This window comes from Halichoerus grypus, chromosome 10 (genome assembly GCF_964656455.1).
Source record: "Halichoerus grypus chromosome 10, mHalGry1.hap1.1, whole genome shotgun sequence".
NCBI lineage: Eukaryota > Metazoa > Chordata > Mammalia > Carnivora > Phocidae > Halichoerus > Halichoerus grypus.
In genome coordinates this window covers 97,097,320-97,115,701 of record NC_135721.1, presented here as the reverse complement: position 1 = coordinate 97,115,701, position 18,382 = coordinate 97,097,320, and the positions used below count along the sequence as shown (strand labels likewise).

At 43.1% G+C, this 18,382-nt stretch overlaps 1 protein-coding gene across 1 annotated transcript in view; it reads left to right on the top strand.

The window, feature by feature from the left end:
* PCSK2 (proprotein convertase subtilisin/kexin type 2) overlaps window positions 1-18,382 on the top strand; it is a 271,902-nt gene that overhangs the window by 141,236 nt on the left and 112,284 nt on the right. The window contains exons 3-5 of the mRNA XM_036120511.2: window positions 7,629-7,742; window positions 9,738-9,846; window positions 17,540-17,577. Of these exons, the coding sequence (XP_035976404.1) occupies window positions 7,629-7,742; window positions 9,738-9,846; window positions 17,540-17,577 (261 nt within the window). The remainder of the gene's footprint in view (window positions 1-7,628; window positions 7,743-9,737; window positions 9,847-17,539; window positions 17,578-18,382) is intronic.

The following is an 18,382-nucleotide window of genomic DNA, read 5'->3' as shown; positions in this document are numbered from 1 at the left end:
AAGTCCTTCCCTGCGTCTTGCAGCTTCTAGAGGCTGCCAGGATTCTTGGGCTGCAGCTGCTTCATTCCACCTACACCTTCACGTGGACTTCTGCTTGTCTCTGCGTGTGTCTCTCCCCAGTGGGTCTCTTATGCTCGTCTCTGCATGTGTCTCTCCCCAGTGGGTCTCTTCTGCTTGTCTCTGCGTGTGTCTCTACCCAGTGTGTCTCTTATAAAGACACTGGTCATTGGATGTGTGTCATTGGATTGAGGGCCCACCCCGATAATCCAGAATGGCTTCATCTCAAGATCTTTAATTACAACTGCAAAACCCCTTTTCCAAATAAAGTCACATTCACAGGTTCCAGGGATTTGGATGTGAGCATATAATTTGGGGGGATATATAGTTGGGGGGATGTATATTTTGGGGGGAACATTCAATCTACTGCATATAAAAGAATCATGCTAAATATACCCCTTTTTTAAAAAAACTCCCTCGTTCTATGTATGTGTATGAGTGCATACAAATAAATATTTTCTGGAAGGACTCACAAGAAGTTATGAAGAGTGGTCACCTTTGAGGAGAGAGCTATTTGAGAGCAAGGAAGGAAAGAGGAGGATAAATGTTCCCTTCCCATTATATAACTTTCTGGACTGCTTTAATTTTCTAACCATGACCATATGTTACCTTCTTTTTTCCTTTTTTTTTTTTCCTACGTCAACAGGGATTCTCAGGAAGTGGGGGAAGAATTGTTTTTTTCTTGTCTTCTTTCCTACTTCTCTGCTTGAAAACAATTTTTATTTAATTAAAGAAGCAGTTCACCCAGGGGATTTGGATGTCCAGCCCAATCAGAGAATGAGTGGTCCAATCTGACCCTATCCTTCCCCAGAGAGAGAACCAAGATCGAGGGCAGGACAGGCACCAGGAGAGCTGGAGGCTAAGAGGTAGTAGGCATCTCCCTGCCTCGTCGCCTGGGGCTGACATCTTCAGAGGTTGGCCGCAAAGCTTCACACTGCGGATCTCTCTACTGAGTGAGGATCTCGAAGCCTGGATTCCACCAGGGCCTCATCACAATTCTGAGAGGTAGAAATAGGCTTTTGACAGAGGAAGAAAATTGGCTTCCAAGATGCTGTCAACCTTGAGGCAGGTTGGAATCCCCTGGAGAGTCTGATGTGGTCCAAGTGTGGCCTGCGCATGGGGGTTGCTGAGGCTCACCAGGTGACTTGATGGGCAGTCCAGGTAGAGGACAGCTGACCTGAGGACTGGGAAGGGAACGGATGTCTGTGGACATTTTTTCTGTGCCAGGAACTATGCTTCACAGCCATTCCACAGCAGGTGACCCCACTCGTTCCTGAAATCAACCCTCAGAAGGAGTTATGCTCATTCTGGTGGAAAGGAAACAGATCTCAGAAATAGCACTATTAGGCTCAAAGATACAGAGTTAGCAGGGGCAGATGCAGGTCTCAAACCCGCATCTGTGGCACCACAATCCAGAGCTCCTGACTCCTGATCCAGAGGTCTTCCTACAAAACTTCATGGTGTCCATGGGTGACTCTCCCCCATTTCGCTTATTAGGGGCTCCAGTCCTGGAAGTGGGGAAAACTCAGAGACGTTCCACTTTGTTAACTGCTCAAAAGTTTGCCATCAGAAAATCTAGAAAAGCAAAAACAATCACACATTATCTATTCGAAAATGCATGGGTTTTGCATGCATTTTACAACCTCTCTCAGCAAATGACAAGAGTGACAAAAATTGTATTGCCTTAGGCTGGTACATCAAAATGTGCAGAATAGGTGTTGGCCACTACAGGAAACTCCTGGAGACAATGGTGGAGCACTCTTTCAAGAAATGCTGATCACCAACACGCTTGATGGCACAGAGGATGATGTGGTGTAGGAAAACACAGACGTGGAACATTCTGAGTTAGACTCCAAATGTGCAACAGGTTTTTTTTAAGATTTTTTTATTTATCTATTTGACAGACAGAGAGAGCACGCAAGTAGGCAGAGTGGCAAGCAGAGGGAGAGGGAGAAGAGCAGAGAACCTGATGTGGGGTTCGATCCCAGGACCCCAGGATCATGACCTGAGCCTAAGGCAGACGCTTAACTGAGCCACCCAGGCGCCCCTAAATGTGCAACAGTTTAGGAATATCCCAACCAATTTATTTCCCAACATTGTCCCTCTATTATTATTTTTTTTTTTTTTGCAAACTGTTATATAGGGTTAAAGAAATCTTTGTTCAAATGGAACTATGAGAGCACTTCATGTACAAAATAAAGTTTACAAATGAGAAAGAAGCACTGTGACAGAGTTTAATTCTCAGGAACTGTGGTAATTTCCTAGGGTTGAATTAGTTTAATTCTTTGTGGTTGTATTAGTTTCCATAACGAAGTACCACAAACTGGGAGGCCCAACACTATTGAAATTAATTCTCTCACAGTTCTGGAGGCCCGAAGTCTGAAGCCACATTGTTGGCATGCCACGCTCCCTCTGAAATCTCTGGGAGTGGATCTCTCCTTGCCTCTTCCAGCTTCTGGTAGACCCACAAGTTCCTTGGCTTGTAGTAGAATAACTCCATCCTCTGCCTCCTCCCTCTTCACATGGCTTCACTCTCTGTGTCCATATGTCTTCCTATGGCATTCTCCTTTTGTGTCTGTCTTTTTCTCATGAGAACACCAGCCATGTTGCTTTAGGGGACCATCTTCCTGCAGCACGACCTCCTCTTAACTAATTACATCAGCAACAACCCTTTTCCCAAATAGGGTCACATTCTGAGGTACCGGAGGTTAGGCCTTCAATATATCTTTCAGAGGGATATAATTAAACTCATGAAAATGGTAAAGAAAATAATTCTTGGTGGTACAGAAAATGATAGTGTGACCCAATCTACATCATCATAGGTTTAAAATTTCAGTATTTTCACCATGTCAATTTTGTGTTTTATGTTTCTTTTCTTGTGCTCACTCTAAGCTAACTTGTTTCGCCCTTTGGAGGCAGGTTTCCCATATTGCTCCTCATTCTCCTGGCCCCTCTCCTGCCCCACACAGTCAATGCTAATTAGCAGCTGTTTAATTATCAGCCCAGCGGGAAGTGATCCAGACCCTGATCCTTGGAGAGTTACATTCACGGTTAAGCTGTCCCAGATACTGGAAGGTTAACTGTGTTCTGTACCTTCGGGAGGGGCAATGTAGCTTAGTGGAAAGTACACAGCATTTAGAATTGGTCAGCCCGTGTGACTCCGCCATGTTTTCAACCGCTGAACAATGGCCACTAAACCTCCTTTCCTCAGCTGTAACCGTACTCTCTCCACAGTCTTGTTGAGAAGATTCTATGTAGTGAAAGTACCTTGTTAACGAAACTTGTAAAATAGAACGCAAATGTGCAGGGATAGTATCTGCCTCGTTTTAGGATGGTCTGTAACTGGTACATTGTAGATGCACAAAAACATTTGTTGACTGAAAATTCTTAATTGAAGAGAAAGACTACAGGAGGGAAGGAAAGTGGGGGAGTCTCTTGAGTAAAATTTGTTCTATGCACATGTGTCAAACTAAGATTTAAAAGTTAAACCAGAATTGCAAAATATCCATCTGTTTCTAATAAAATAATTCCCAGTAACAAACACTCCTGCTTTCTTATGTTTTTTATTTGTATAAATGTTTAGGTCAATGGACTAACTTGGGTGAGCAGTCTACAATGAAATACCTAAGCTAACTGTACATTATTTTTTGAGAAGGCAAGAAACTATGGTTAAGTTGCATGGCATTGGTGCCACATTGAAGTGGTAATGAGAGGTATCATGTGTGAAAGATTACAATTCAGAGGAGGAGGAGGAGACAATAAAAGTGACCTTTTAGTTATAATGTGAGGAAGGAATTTGAACACTAGGAAATACTTCTCTGATATTAACAGCTTTATCACATATAGGATTATAACACTGAAGTCTTCTCCAGAGGTCTTTAAAAATAGTTTATAATCTCATCTTTCTGCTAATGGCAATTTCATTAATAATAGAAAACAATCCAAATGACCAGTAAAAGGGAAATCATTGGGTAAATTATGGTACATTATTCTATGGGATATTCAGGTAGCTATTAAAAATTAAATTATGAGAGCTACAGAGCAACATATTAAAATTCCTAAGGTAGGATACTTAGTGAAGAAAGAAAGCATAATTTTATCTATAGCTCAATTACTTTTATGCAAAAATTAGGTTTAAATGCAAATTAGCATTGAACAAGAACCCAGAAAGATTAAAGCAATTTATGGTATTCCATGGTATCATTGGTGGGGGGGAATGAAAACTATTCTCCAGTTATTTGTGTGTAACAAGTAAAAATATATGTTTAAAAGGTGTTCTCTCTCTCTCGGAATTGTTACTGTGATCTTCATTAAGGACATGAAGATAAACTAAAAGGCTCAGAAAGGCCTGCAGTCTTAGGATTTTTAATTTTTAGTAACACTAGATGACAAGATTACAGACACCTACGTCATGCTTCGGCGCTTCTGGGTTGCAAGGAGGGGTGATGTCGAGAAAGCGCAGCATTCCAAAGCATCACTGGTCTCCATTAAAACCTAATTTATGGAATTAAAAATTAATTTTATGGAAATGACTCTAAAGTCTTTTCATTAGACTGCACTCAGGCTAATTGAGTTTGGAGTGCTATTGTCATAGCCATTCCTGCACTGTTATCTAAAAAGATGAAATCCAGTGTGAATCTTCTTGTTCTTATGCTTCTGAGAAGCAACCACAGAGGGGAGTTTTCAAGCATCCACAGGGCAGCTGCTCTTGCTTAGCAAAGACCCTCGCGAAGGAACGGTGCTACTTTAGCGAAGTCAGTCATGACAACGAATCCAATAGGTTGGGAATCCCTCAGTGGAAGCCAACCAAGGCTTACCATCTGAGTAGTGCAGATAAAGGTCTTGCTTGGGACCACTATGGGAAGATGCGATGGCCGAATTCAGGCTCCTTCCCCTGCTGCTCTTCCTTGAGTACTTGCTTCCTGAGTAAGAGAAAAGTTTTAAGAGGGATGTGCTGTGGCTCTTTACATACATGTGTATGTGTCTAGCTAGATCTATTTGTCTGTCTGTTCTGTGGCAGCTGTGAGAATACGCAGCATATACCTCTGACTTCTGGGAGAGTAATTGACCAAGGACCCCAGCTGCACTCTGAAATCTGTCACTGTGTTGGCAAGAAGCCATGCTTCCTGGCAGCTCTAGCCAGTGACTGAGCACAGCAAGGGCACTGAGGCAGGCTCGTCCCTGGGAGACACAGGGTTCTTCAGACAGCCGACTTTGGATCCCCAACAGACCTGCCAAACCTTCCTTACACTATAGAGCCATTGAGGACACTTTTGCCCAACCTTGTTCACTCTCTCCTTTGCAGGGTCAAGCTTACATAGCAGTTTCTTGCATTTTCTCTCCTAATAAAAGCCTTGCACATTTAATCTCATCTTGGCATCTTCTTCTTCTTTTTTTTTTTTTAAAGATTTTATTTATTTATTTGACAGAGAGAGAGATAGTGAGAGCAGGAACACAAGCAGGGGGAGTGGAAGAGGGAGAAGCAGGCTTCCTGTGGAGCAAGGAACCTGATGCAGGGCTCGATCCCAGGACCCTGGGATCATGACCAGCCAAAGGCAGACACTTAACGACTGAGCCACCCAGGCGCCCCTCATCTTGGCATCTTCTTCTCAGAAGATATATATGTGTGTGTATCTGTATATGTATATACAGACGACATATGTGCGTATATATACATGTGTGTATATATATATATTACACACCATATACATATATGTATATGAATATTTGAATCATAATTTATCTCCATTTGATGGACACTGGTTGTGTCCAGATTTTTGCCCTTATAAAACTTTCCATCCATCCCAGCTCCCAAATATTTGCTATATGCCACAATGAGTATCTGTCATTGGAATACCTCCAAAGAACAGAGTACATGCCACACCTACCACCTCTTTTCTACACATACAGAGTTTCTGCTAGAATTAGAGTTTTTCTGGCTAATGAGCCCCCGGTCTGCCTGTGTCAATGTATAGGGTGAAGTAAGGAACCACTCTTCCAGAGCGTTCCTGCACATTTCAGGACAGGAAGGAAGGGGAGGTTTCCAGCCACATATGTGGTTTCTCTTCATTCTTCCCTCCCTGCCATCACCGTTGATGTGGGTCCTCTTGACTTCCCTGCTCCCACATCAGAGTTCTCAAGTGCAAGCAACACAAACGGATTCTGGCTTACATAAGCAAAAGAGAATTTCTTGGAATGGTATAGGCAGCTCACAATCAGTGGGAGGCCAAAGGATTGGTCGGGCTGTGGAACTGTTCCAAGGACCTTTGAAAGTCTGGTGAGTGAACTTCTGAAATAAATAGCCTTCAAGGGTTCCTTCTGCTCTCACATCCCTTTCCCAGGATTCAAATCCATACCCACCTGGGCACCTCTGAGGCAGAGAGAGCCTGCAGTTTCTTTGCAGATAGATGTCTCAAATTTCATTCCCACCAACACAGAATTTAGTGGACTCCAGGGAACCCCCCAAATGCACTGGAGATACTTGGAAAAAGAAGAAATGACTGTTGGGCAGCAAAATATCATTAAAAAAATCAGAGGCACCTGGGTGGCTCAGTCCATTAAGCATCCAACTCTTGATTTTGGCTCAGGTCATGATCTCAGGGTTGTGAGATCGAGCCCTGAATCAAGCTCTGCACTGGATATGGAGCCTGCTTAAGATTCTCTCTCTCTCTCTCCCTCTCCCTCTTCCCCTACCCATGCCCCCTCCCCCGCGCTCGCTCACACATGCGGTCTCTCTCTCTCTCTAAAAAAAATCAGTATGCAGCACACACCCTTTTATACATTGGCATAGTCCCCAAGTTTGTAGATGTTCAGAGATGAGCCATAGCCCCTGGATGATAAATTTGTGATTGCCCAAGTGAAGAAAATTTCATGAATGGGACAAAATCTAACTGTTGCCAGGAGCCTGCTTGAACAATTCAGCTCTTAAGTTTCATTTCATCCAAGGGCTTGGGGTTCAGTCTGACCTTCCAAAAATTGAAGCACTGTCATTGCCAGGACAACCCTTTCTTTTCAAAGATCCCTCACTTACCTTCCAGAGCTTTGATAGGAACTAGCTGGCTCTCTAGGCAAGTGTTCTTTTGGTTTGGGTTTTGGTTTGTTTTGGTTTGATTTGATTTTGGTTTTGGCTGATTCCTAAATGTGATAGCACAATCCTCTCAACAAATGCAAAGGCTGGAAAACCCTTCTGAAAAATGATCCCCGCAGTTTTCACTCTCTCTCCCCCTCCCTGAATCCACATCAATCTTCTTTACGTAATAGAAGCATTGCATTGTTTATTTCCCTTAACAACCCCTACCCCCTTATCTTCCTTGAGAGTACTTTTTTCTATCAAATTCTCATTTTAAGGAAACTCACTGTGAGCCATCACCAAGGCCAATTTATTCAGCACAGATAGAAGCGAATGCTTTTGGAAAATAATCATAAGAGTGTAGAGTGTACATGAGATGAACTTGGCTTCCACAGAGAAAAAAAACACCTGTGTACAAATAGAATTTGAATTCATGGAAATGAATTCCAGAAGAAGAAGTTCAGGTGGATATTCAGGTAATATGCCAATATTGTCATTCCAGGTAAAGATGGCCTTGCAGCAAGAAGGATTCAACAGAAAGAAGCGGGGGTATAGAGACATCAATGAGATTGATATCAACATGAATGATCCTCTTTTTACAAAGCAGTGGTATCTGGTAAGCATGTCCATATTATTCCTAACATTTCTCATCTTGAGACTTCGGATAAAAAAATGCATTTCTATTTCCTCATTATTCTGTGGGATGTCAGCCAGCATCCTACTCTATGAACCTTTCTGTCCCTTTGATATGTATTGATTTTCTACGAGCACCCATGCATCATGTTCTCTATGAAGAGAGAGAGAACTCTCTCTTCCTTCTGCTTCCTTCTGGAACTGCTAAATAACCATGATCTCTAGGGTCAAAGCAACTATCAAATGCTGATCAGACTGCCCCAGACTCCAAAAAAGCACACCAACGCATGAGGGAAGACTTGCAAAATCATGTAGAAGTTGAGTCAAGAGTCTGAGGGGAGTAATCCAGGGGTCTCAACAGGCAGAGTGACCGGAGGATATAATGAAACCACAGGCATAAGAGAAAGATTTAGGCAACTTCACAAGGGACAAGCAAGAGAACTCAAAGACCAAAGCAACAAAAGTAGCATCCATTAGCGTTTCTTAAAATAACGGCAGGAAATCACATCCATGGGGCTTTCCGGGTGGAGGATGCAAGGCCCCAAAACCCAGTCTGTCCGATGAAGTGAATGTTATTATCTGGCTCACCAGCAGTCCTTCATGATCCATTTGGACAAGTTGGGTTATATTTAGAAGAGACCCAAAGCCTCTAAACCAATCCTAACTGCAGGGCATCTTGAGGGAAAGGGAGTGATTAGTGTAAAACTGTGAGTGATGCTTTACTTTATTTAAGACTAAAAGGTGATGAGCAAGATAGAAGACTAAATTATAGCCCTGTGGACTGAGATGTTTATAGGAATGCATCACAACTTCTATCTTGGATCTTTCGAGCTTGACTATGTCCTTTGTTTTTTGGCATGGAATCCTACAAATCTGATCCAGGCAATTGAAAAGAGCTTATGTGTGTTAATCAGGTTAGACTACATTTCTTGCACTCACAACCAACCCCCTAAGTCACCTTGGCTTAACAAATCAAAGCTTTTGCCCACTCATGTTATATGTCCAATGCTTCAGAGTCCCTCAGGGACCCAGGCTCCATCCCAGCTCCATCTCCATCCCAGCTCCATCCTAACCCCTGTTTTCACGAGCACCTCAACAAAGGGAAGGGGGAGGTCACACACTGGCGTTTAAGGTTTCTGCCTGGATGTGACAAATGGCACATGAGCTCACATTCTATTGGCCCAAATCAGTCATGTGGGCATTCTACTAACTTCCTAGGTGATGGAGAGGTATAATCTTAACGCATGCATGGAAGGAAAAGAGCAGTCATTTTTACCAAGCACACTAATGACATTCACAGAGTGTTTTATCAACACCATAGTAATAGCCAACAGGTCACTGTGGGCTTCTGCCAGTATGAGCTCTAACTTCACTGTTTTTATGACTCATCTTTGAGAAAATCTGCACAGGACAAAGATGCATGAAAAGAGGGTAATAAACATATTTATATAGAATTTCTTTGTTTTCCTTTTTTGAATTTTTTTAGGGAAAAGACTTTTTGCATTAGAACAAGCACTAAAAGTGAGCCAGCTATCTTTGATTTAGTGCATCAAATATTTTGGTAAAGTGGCCCTGAAATTACAAAGGTAAGTAGGACATGCTCCCTCTTGCAAAGCATACTGGTATTGAGGGAGGAAATCACATTCAAATAAGAATGATCCAAGACAGTATGTGCTAAATTCAAAACATGAGGTATAAATAAAGACTACAAGAGTGAGGTTTAATTCAAAACTGGGGAAGGTTTCTTACAATGGCAACTTTAAGAAGTTTAAAGACAGCAATCCAGTTGCAGAAACATCAGTTGTGTATATCAAAAAACAGAGGGAGAAGTCTGGAAGAGTTAGATGGGGAAAATTCAGGAGTACTATTTCATGGAAGATGTGGTCTTTGAGCCGGCCCTGGAATAGCAGGTGCAAACAGACAGGTGCTTTACTGCACCAGACTAATAAAATTCTTTGCTTTGAAATTCCTGAACCAGATCAATACTGGACAAGCTGATGGCACTCCTGGCCTTGATTTGAATGTGGCAGAAGCGTGGGAGCTGGGATACACAGGGAAAGGTGTTACCATTGGAATTATGGATGATGGTAAGTATTTCAAAGCCTTCACATCATTTGGGAGCAAGTGTGTCTTTGCATGCATTTGGAATATAAAAGATTCATTGTTTTGGGGATGCTAATCAAAGGCAGAATAACCACCTGCTGGACTCGACCATCATCTATACTGTGGCAAAATCCTCCCCTTCCTCCAGATCAGTGGTCCTCAAACTTGAGGATGCCCTTAATACACATTTATTGGATTAATAAATTAAAAAGCAAAAAAAATGAACAAAGGAAGACTGGCCATCACTGAACTGTAATTTCTTATTGGGCCACGGCTTGTACCTTACCTTAGAGCATCTTCTAAACCCATCTGAATTTACCATCTACTTCTCCAGACCCACACTGTCCAGTGGAGTAGCCACTAGCCACATGTGTCTATTTACACTTAAGGTTTAATCAATTAAAGCTAAATAAAATAAAAAAATTCAATTCGTCAGTCACAATAGCTTCATTTCAAGTTCTCAATAGCCACAAGGGGCTAGTGGCTGCTGAAATTCAATTCAACTTCATTTCTATCATCACAGAAAGCTCTATTAGACAGTGTGGCTCTACACCAATGAAATAGCTTTTTGGTAACAGGATTGGAGTTTGGAGAAATTTTGACTTTGTTGCTACTTTCAGGATGAACCCTGGTAAAGCAGACCTTGATAACCTCTTATTACATATGCCCTCTATAACATGTTTTTCTACCCCATATGCCTACCAGACAAAGATTTAGTAGACCTTTATTTTCTATAGTTTGTGATACAAAAACCAATGGGTCTGATGAACTGATGTTTTTCTAACTACACACGTCCTTGGCTCTGCCAAGATTCTGAAGAATCTCTGCTCGGTGGTCATCTCACTGGGCAGGTCCTCTTGCTCCTCATCAGCCCTGTGGATCCTCCAGGAAAAGTTCCACTGAGCAGTATTGATGCAATTATACATAAAGCCTATGTATGAGATGAAACAACAGAGCTTTTCCCTTCTGAAGATCCTCAAAGAACACTATGCTCTCCAAAGCAAGCCTTTGAAGACGAATTGATGGTGAAACAAAGGGAGCCAGCATGCTTAAAATTGGTGCTGTCTCTTGTGTGGGTTCATTAAATATCCACATGGAAACAATGCCTCCGTGTTTTCTGATGTGGGAGATGTTTTGAAGTGGATGTAAAAGCTTTCTCCAGTGGCCGAGGGCTTTCACAAGAAGAAAGGAGCTCTGCAGGAGAAAGCGTGTGTGTATACGTGAATCTTGGGAGCTTATAACCATTTCTTCCTTCCTAATGCTTTGATTTGGAAACCAACGTGGCTGAGACCAGCTCACCTGGGAGAAAGATGTATCTATGTTTGGGGGAAATCTGCCTAAGATATATTGCAATCACACAGCATCTGGGGGATTAGAGGAGCACCCTAAAAGTGGCCACAGACATATTGCTTTTATGAAACCCAACAGCCCATGATGACTATTTCTGGATTCTTTAACTGTAGTTCCCTGACTGACTGTGTATCAACCCTTCCAAAAAAGGAAAACAGAAGGATGAGCCCTGACTCTGACCCACCTTTCCTGGCTTGAGAAGCCAAGCCCTTCAGAAAGAAAGTCTCAGCAGTTTCTTGTTTGATATTATTTCTTCTGATTTAGTGGCCTTTGGGAATTCCCCCAAAACTGAACTCTCTGCCCCCCAATTTAAACTTCCAACGCCTCCACTATTTTATTAATTAATAAATTAAAAAGCCAAAAAAATGAACAAAGGAAGACTGGCCACCACTGAACTGTCATTTCTTATTGGGCCACGGCTTGTACCTTACCTTAGAGCATCTTCTAAACCCATCTGAATTTACCATCTGCTTCTCCAGATCCACACTGTCCAGTGGAGTAGCCACTAGCCATATGTGGCTATTTACACTTAAGTTTTAATCAATTAAAGCTAAATAAAATTAAAAATTCAATTCCTCAGTCACACTAGCTTTGTTTCAAGTTCTCAATAGCCACAAGTGGCTAGCGGCTGCTGAAATTCAATTCAACTTCATTTCTATCACCACAGAAAGTTCTATTTGTTTGGTCATCTGCAGCTGCAGAACAAACTACCCCAAAATTGAGTGGCTTAACACAACCACCATGTTGTTATCTCTCACAGTTCTGTGGGTTGACCAGGCTTGGCTGGAAAGTTCTGCTATTGGTCTCTCTAGGGTCCCTCATGCCTTTGGGGTCGGAATATAGCCGGGGCCAGTGTCAACTGGATGCTTAACTAGGATGCTAAAATGGTTCGGTCTCCCTCCCACTCCATGTAGTCCCAGGACTTGTCCTCTCCACGTGGTCTCACAAGCAAGGTGGCTGGATTTCTTACAGATGGCTGGAGGTCCCAAGAACAGTCACTCTAAGGGACAAGAAGCAGAAGCTGCCACTCCTCCTATAGGCCAGACATGGAACGAGCAAACATCACTCAGCCACTTCTATTGGACGAATGGTCTCAGGCCCAGATTCCAGGGGAGGAGGAATAGGTTCCACATCCTGGTGCAGAGTTAAACAAAAGATTTGTGGCTGGCTTTAATTCAGCACATGCTTATTCAGAGTGATGACTGAAGAAGAGGGGAACTACCAAGCCACTCTCCAAATCCCTTGTTGAATGTCAAGATGAGCACATTTGGGACAGGAGTGGCCTCCCGCACAACAGGGACAATGGTCAACAGCCTCACACCGTGTCATTAGGCATCTCTGCCCTAACACCTAGAATAGGAAGTGTGATGGTGAGGCTGGGAGCATCAGTAAATGGTGTGGTATTGTTTCCCAGATATTCGCTTAGCAAGATATCATCGCCAAACAAGGTAAAGACACACACAGATACTGACGTTCACACCTAAGAGCAAAAACAATATCATATTTTCTAATCATTGGCTCTCTTTAATTGGCCTCTACAGGAAATAATTTGATTATCTGCATGTGGGAGAGTCAATCTATAGACAGCCCTGTTTTAATAGCCATTCACACTCGCTGGTTGCACAACTCAGAACTGGACCAACATCCTCTCTGCTAGATCCAATGACTCAATACGTGCTCAATAAATATCTGCTGCTTTCATGTAGGTGCAATTTAATGTCATTTCCACACACTACACATCAGAAGGAGAGTACCTCCATGGTTAGCTGTTGCCCACAGAGGCAGAAAGCATTTCTTAAGGGTTTGCTCTGATGTTCCAGGCATGGAGATGTCAGCAAGGACCCCACTTAATAGTAATAAGTCACCCCTTTTGTTGTAGATAGGGTTGTTTGGTGTTGGGAACTTGAACTGGAAAATAGGATGTGGCCAACAAAACATGGAGATGGGTAGAAGCCACCCAGCACAGGCACAGTTCTGGACAGGTGCAGGCTATCAAGGTCAAAGATGGTCAGTGAAGGCATGAATCAAGGACTTTAGTCAATCAAATGGTGCCAAGGAAGTAAGACTGAAGGCCAGGGAAGCAGGGTCAGAGAGAGCTTCAAGCTGAAGTAACAATAAAAACTAACATTTCTTGGGACACCTGGGTGGCTCAGTTGTTTAAGCATCTGCCTTCAGCTCAGGTCATGATCCCAGGGTCCTGGGATCGAGTCCCACATAGGGCTCCTTGCTCAGCGGGGAGCCTGCTTCTCCCTCTGCCTGCCGCTCTCCCTGCTTGTGCTTTCTCTCTCTCTGACAAATACATAAATAAAATCTAATAAAAAACTAACATTTCTTGAGTACTCACTATATACTAGGTACTGCCTAACAATTTGGAAACAGTCACAATTATCCTCTAAGATTGTTGCTATTGTCCACATATTGCAGATGAAGAAACCAAGGTTAGGGAGGCAAGAACTACTCAAACTGATCTTAACCATCATCTTCAGTGTTTGAAGCCCACCCCTTGGCTCTGCCTCCCTGGTGGGTCTTTGTGAATGGGATCTCATCCTTGTAAGTGGAGGTCCAAGCCTAAGGACCAGGCAGTCAGCCTTACCCTACCAAGAGAGTTAGAAGTCTGCATCACATAGAAAAGCAATGTTTTCTCCCCTAACTTGGGCTTCACCAGTCTCAGAAGGACTAGCAGGGTATCTGTTCCAGTATTATTATTGTAGAATAAATGACTCCAACCCTTAGCAGCTTATAGTAAATATTTGTTTTGCTCATAATTTTGTGGCACAGGAACTCAGGAAGAGCCAGTCTGGGCACTTCTCATTTGAGGTTTCTGATGCAGTTGAGGGCAGAATGTTGGCTGGGCTGCAGTCATCTGAAGACTCAACTGGGGTGGACATTCTCAGCTCATTCCCAAGGCTGACCACTGATGTTGGCTGCTGCGGCTCAGCTGAGGCTTTCATACCAAGGGCCACTCATGGGCTTCTTCCATGGCAGTTGAATTCACCTCCCCACCCCACCTCACCCCCTTAGTGGACAAGTGTCCAAAGGGAACAGGTGAAAGATGCCTGGCCTCTTCTGACCTAGCCTTGAAAGTCGTGCAACATCTTATTGGTAGTAGTCATAGCCCACTCAGATTGAAGAGGGGAGAACAGACCTACCTCCAGAAAAGGTGTGTGGCATAGTTATACATCTCAACTGAATTACTAACATTATAACTAGGAATATGTACATGGCGCTCCTTGCTAATTCTCTGAGATCTCCAGAATCATCAGAGTTTCCTGAGAATTTGGACTATTGTGGATTAGACTTTCTGAAAAGACTCAAATTGATGACAGGATATTAATGTAAACTCTAACCAAATAATTGTCATTTGCATACCATTTGTGTTATGATTGGCTGGTGATGAGTTGATCCCCCCTGTAGACTGGGAGCCACAGATAGCTGAACAGCTCAGGCTCTGTGTCTAAATAGCCTGTTTTTCTAGGACCTGCATCGTGCCTGGTGTTCACTGCTGAAAATAACCCAGTGAGTGCAAAATAAAATTGAATACATTAATAATACAAGAATTAAAAGTAAATAAGCTGATTGAGAAAATGTATTTAGTACACTCCACCTCAAAAGATAATCAAATAGACAAAAATATTAAAATACTATTTAATTACCAGGCCATTAATCTCATGCTTTAGTTCATTATATTTTTTTGAGTCATGTCTGTCATTCCCCATGGTTCTATCAATAATCTCTTCTTTCTCAGACCAAAGTCTGCGTCTGTCCCAACTTAACACTCAGTCTTCCCCTTAACCTAATTAAAGATCCTTTATTTTAGTTGGGCTAAATTTATCTTGTTTTAATTTTAATTTCCTTCAGGTCTCAAATTATCTCTTTGCCTTGATATTTTACCTTCACAGAGAATAGACTACTATTTCTCAGAAAATTTCTCTCCCAGACAACTTGCACTATCAGACCATGGGGTCATCTTTAAAAAATTGACTCACTGCATGGACTAGGAGCTTGCTCCATCCACTCCACGCATCAACCTGGTATTGCAGTACCTCCAGGAATGGTACATCTTTTAGGGGGAAATACCCAATGTCTAAAGTCAGCTTGATTTGTTGGAGGAGGGGGGTGGGTATCACCTGAGACTGTGTGCATTGAATGCTTCTGCCTTAGAGTGGCGGCGCAGGTGGCTTGTACCTGGCTTTCCTGAGACTTAGGTGTGTATGTACATGCATCACAATCTTCTTACACACTGCAAACATGAATAGAAGGATGATCGTGCTGGGGTGCCTGGCTGGCTCAATCAGTACAGCCCGTGACTCTTGATCTCAGTGTTGTGAGTTCAAGCACCACACTGGGTGTAGAGATTACTAAAAAAATAAATACACAAGTATAATTATACCAAAAAAAAATTGACTCCCTGTTAGAAAAAAACATATTCTCTGTGTGTGCCCTGTGGGTGTGTTTTTAACTTATCTATATGTTCCAAAATGTTTTGCCCAACATTGAGTTTACAAAATGTAACCAACTTCAACAAATACATACAACAATTTAATTTCAACACAACATTCTAGACCCGGTAGATTTTTGAAAATGTTTCTGCTCTTCTGCATTATCCACATGACTCTAATGATGTGGTAGATGATGTGACCAATGGTGACAATAATAAATATAACTTATCAAGTGTTTACTACAAGCTAAACACTTTTGATGAATTGGCCCTCATCTTGAACACTGCTTTGCAAGATAAATAATATCCCCATTTCAAAGATAAGGAAACTGAGGCTCAGGAAGATTATGACACTTGGCTGAAGCTTCACAATTATTACAGTGTCTGAGACTAGAATAGAACTGGATCTGGTGGTCTCTTTAGCCTGTGCTCATCCCCAAACTTTCCCACAGCTGAAACAGACCACTTCGGAATTAGGGTCCAGGACAAGGGCCGGCAACCTTTAAAAATACTAGTCTCGAATGAATCTTCTGACCCCTGTCCCTTCTGCAGTCCTTGGGAGGGGGTGTGGGGGAGGAGGAGGAGGAGGGTGGATGGGAAGTGACAGGCTATACTCTCCAAAATTACAGAAAGCAGCCGTGAATGGCAGCAGTCATTTGACATGCTTTGCATGTCAAAATATCAGCAACGAAATGTAACATATGTTCTGTAGAACAATGACTCCCAGTCCAGAAATTTCTTGTGTAACCAGAAATTTTTTTTGAAAGAAACTTTTTTTGAAAGAAACATCCCAGTACTAGTTCTTTTTTGCGGGGCAAAGCTGTATCTGTGGCCAGGCCTTAGGGTGGGTGCTTACATGGAAGATGCCACCTCTCAGAGGGATTGAATGATACCCCTAGCTTTTAAACACGGCAAATCCAACAGAGCTAGTAAATGCCACTGAGCTAAGTGCACCTCACTGCTCATGCCACTTGATGGAGAAGAAACCAAGCCCAGAGAGGCCAAGCACCTCGCCTGAAGTCATGCAGCCAGTTGGTGGCGGCAAAGTTGGGTCTTTGATTTCAAAACCTATGTTCATGACCGTGACACCGGGAGATGCTGGTTTTGCTAAGGGCTGTGTGCTATAAAGGTTATATGGCTCTGCACCCCTGGCTGAGAGCTTTCAATATGGCCTCGAAGTTCCACGGTGCTTTCTGAGGCCTCGAGGGCAATGGAATGCAGTGGTGCTCCTAACCCTACCGTTGCAAAGACTCTTGGTCAACAAGATGGGCCACATCCAGGAGAAAGCACATGGCTCCTGCAGGGAGGTCACAAGCTTCCTGGAAAGCTATATTCTGCAGGGACAATATCAGCTCTCACCCAGGACACTTCACCAGAAACCATTTGCCCTCTGCGAAATTGCCTTTCCCACCCAGCCATGTTCTTCTTATTCCATGCCAGAGAATGCTCCCCTAATCCTTTGCTGTCTGTACCCTGTTAAATGATAATTGTTTTTCCTCCCTCAGCCAGTTTCATTTTAGAAGAAATGTCAGTTGATGCTTTGAAAATGTCAGGATTTCCACAAATCTTAGATCACTGCTCTGATGGGCCATCCATCGTGCAGCCACTAAACCCCTTAGTACGGACATGCATGTCAGAGTCTTATCCTGGGGCCCCAGCTCTAATTGGCTTCACTCCTCTGATGTGTCTGGTGGCAGTTGTCTCTCCACTCGGGAGGCACAGCCCACCCTCACTCGGGAATGGAAACACGAGACTGAGCCTGAGGCACACGTGCTCAGCCCACCCCATTCTCCTGGCGCCAGCCCCATAGGAGGGTGCTTTCTTGAGCAACTTCCCTGAGGACACAGTGGCAGGTATTAACCTTCCATCCTGTGGTGTTCTTTTCACAGGGATTGACTATCTGCACCCGGACCTGGCCTCGAACTACGTAAGTACAAGCTGACCTGGGTGGGCGCACGCGCGCACACACAGAAACACATGCACGCAAGCCCACTCATGCGCGCTTGAACTGCCCATCTTGCTGGAGCCACAGCTCAGACCAGAAGTAAAGGGACAGGGCCTGGGGCCTGGCAGCACGGAATGGTGGTGGCTTTGTGAGAAAACAATCAGGACACTTGAGGTCTGAAAGCGCAAGCCCAGAAAAAAGGGAGAGATGAAGAAGAGAGAGCCTTGGCAAGCTTTAATTAATCAACTCTAGCTGAGGATATTGAATTGAAGGGTGGAAATGTGCCATTTGGGTTCTTGCTGGATAAAACCAATGGCAAAAAGCCAAAAAGAGGGGCTACTCGCATCGCAACCATAGCTTTACCAAAGCAAGGACGTCATCTTTTTTTTACTGTTTGTGCTTATGAGCACCCCACACCGACTTTCCCCTGCAACACTGAGTCTACCATATGGTATCCTTTGACAAATAAGACATATTCGCAGAGAATCATGATACACGCTGTTGAGCTAGATCCACACGCTCTAACTTTTTACCTAGCAAATCACACGCTGCTTTCCTGACCAAACCTGCAAACCCTTTCAACATGAGAGATTGCTTTATGTTCACCTCAGGGAGTATACCAGCCAAGCACTGCTGTTCGTACTAAGCTATACTTCTCCTGTAACCTTCAGGTTGAAGTCTTTTTTTTAAATCTTACTTTAGTTAGCTTAAGAGTCTCATATTAAGGAGAATATGGACTTCATTAGAGAGAAGCTTGTTAACAAGCAGAAGTGTTGTCAGTTCAACA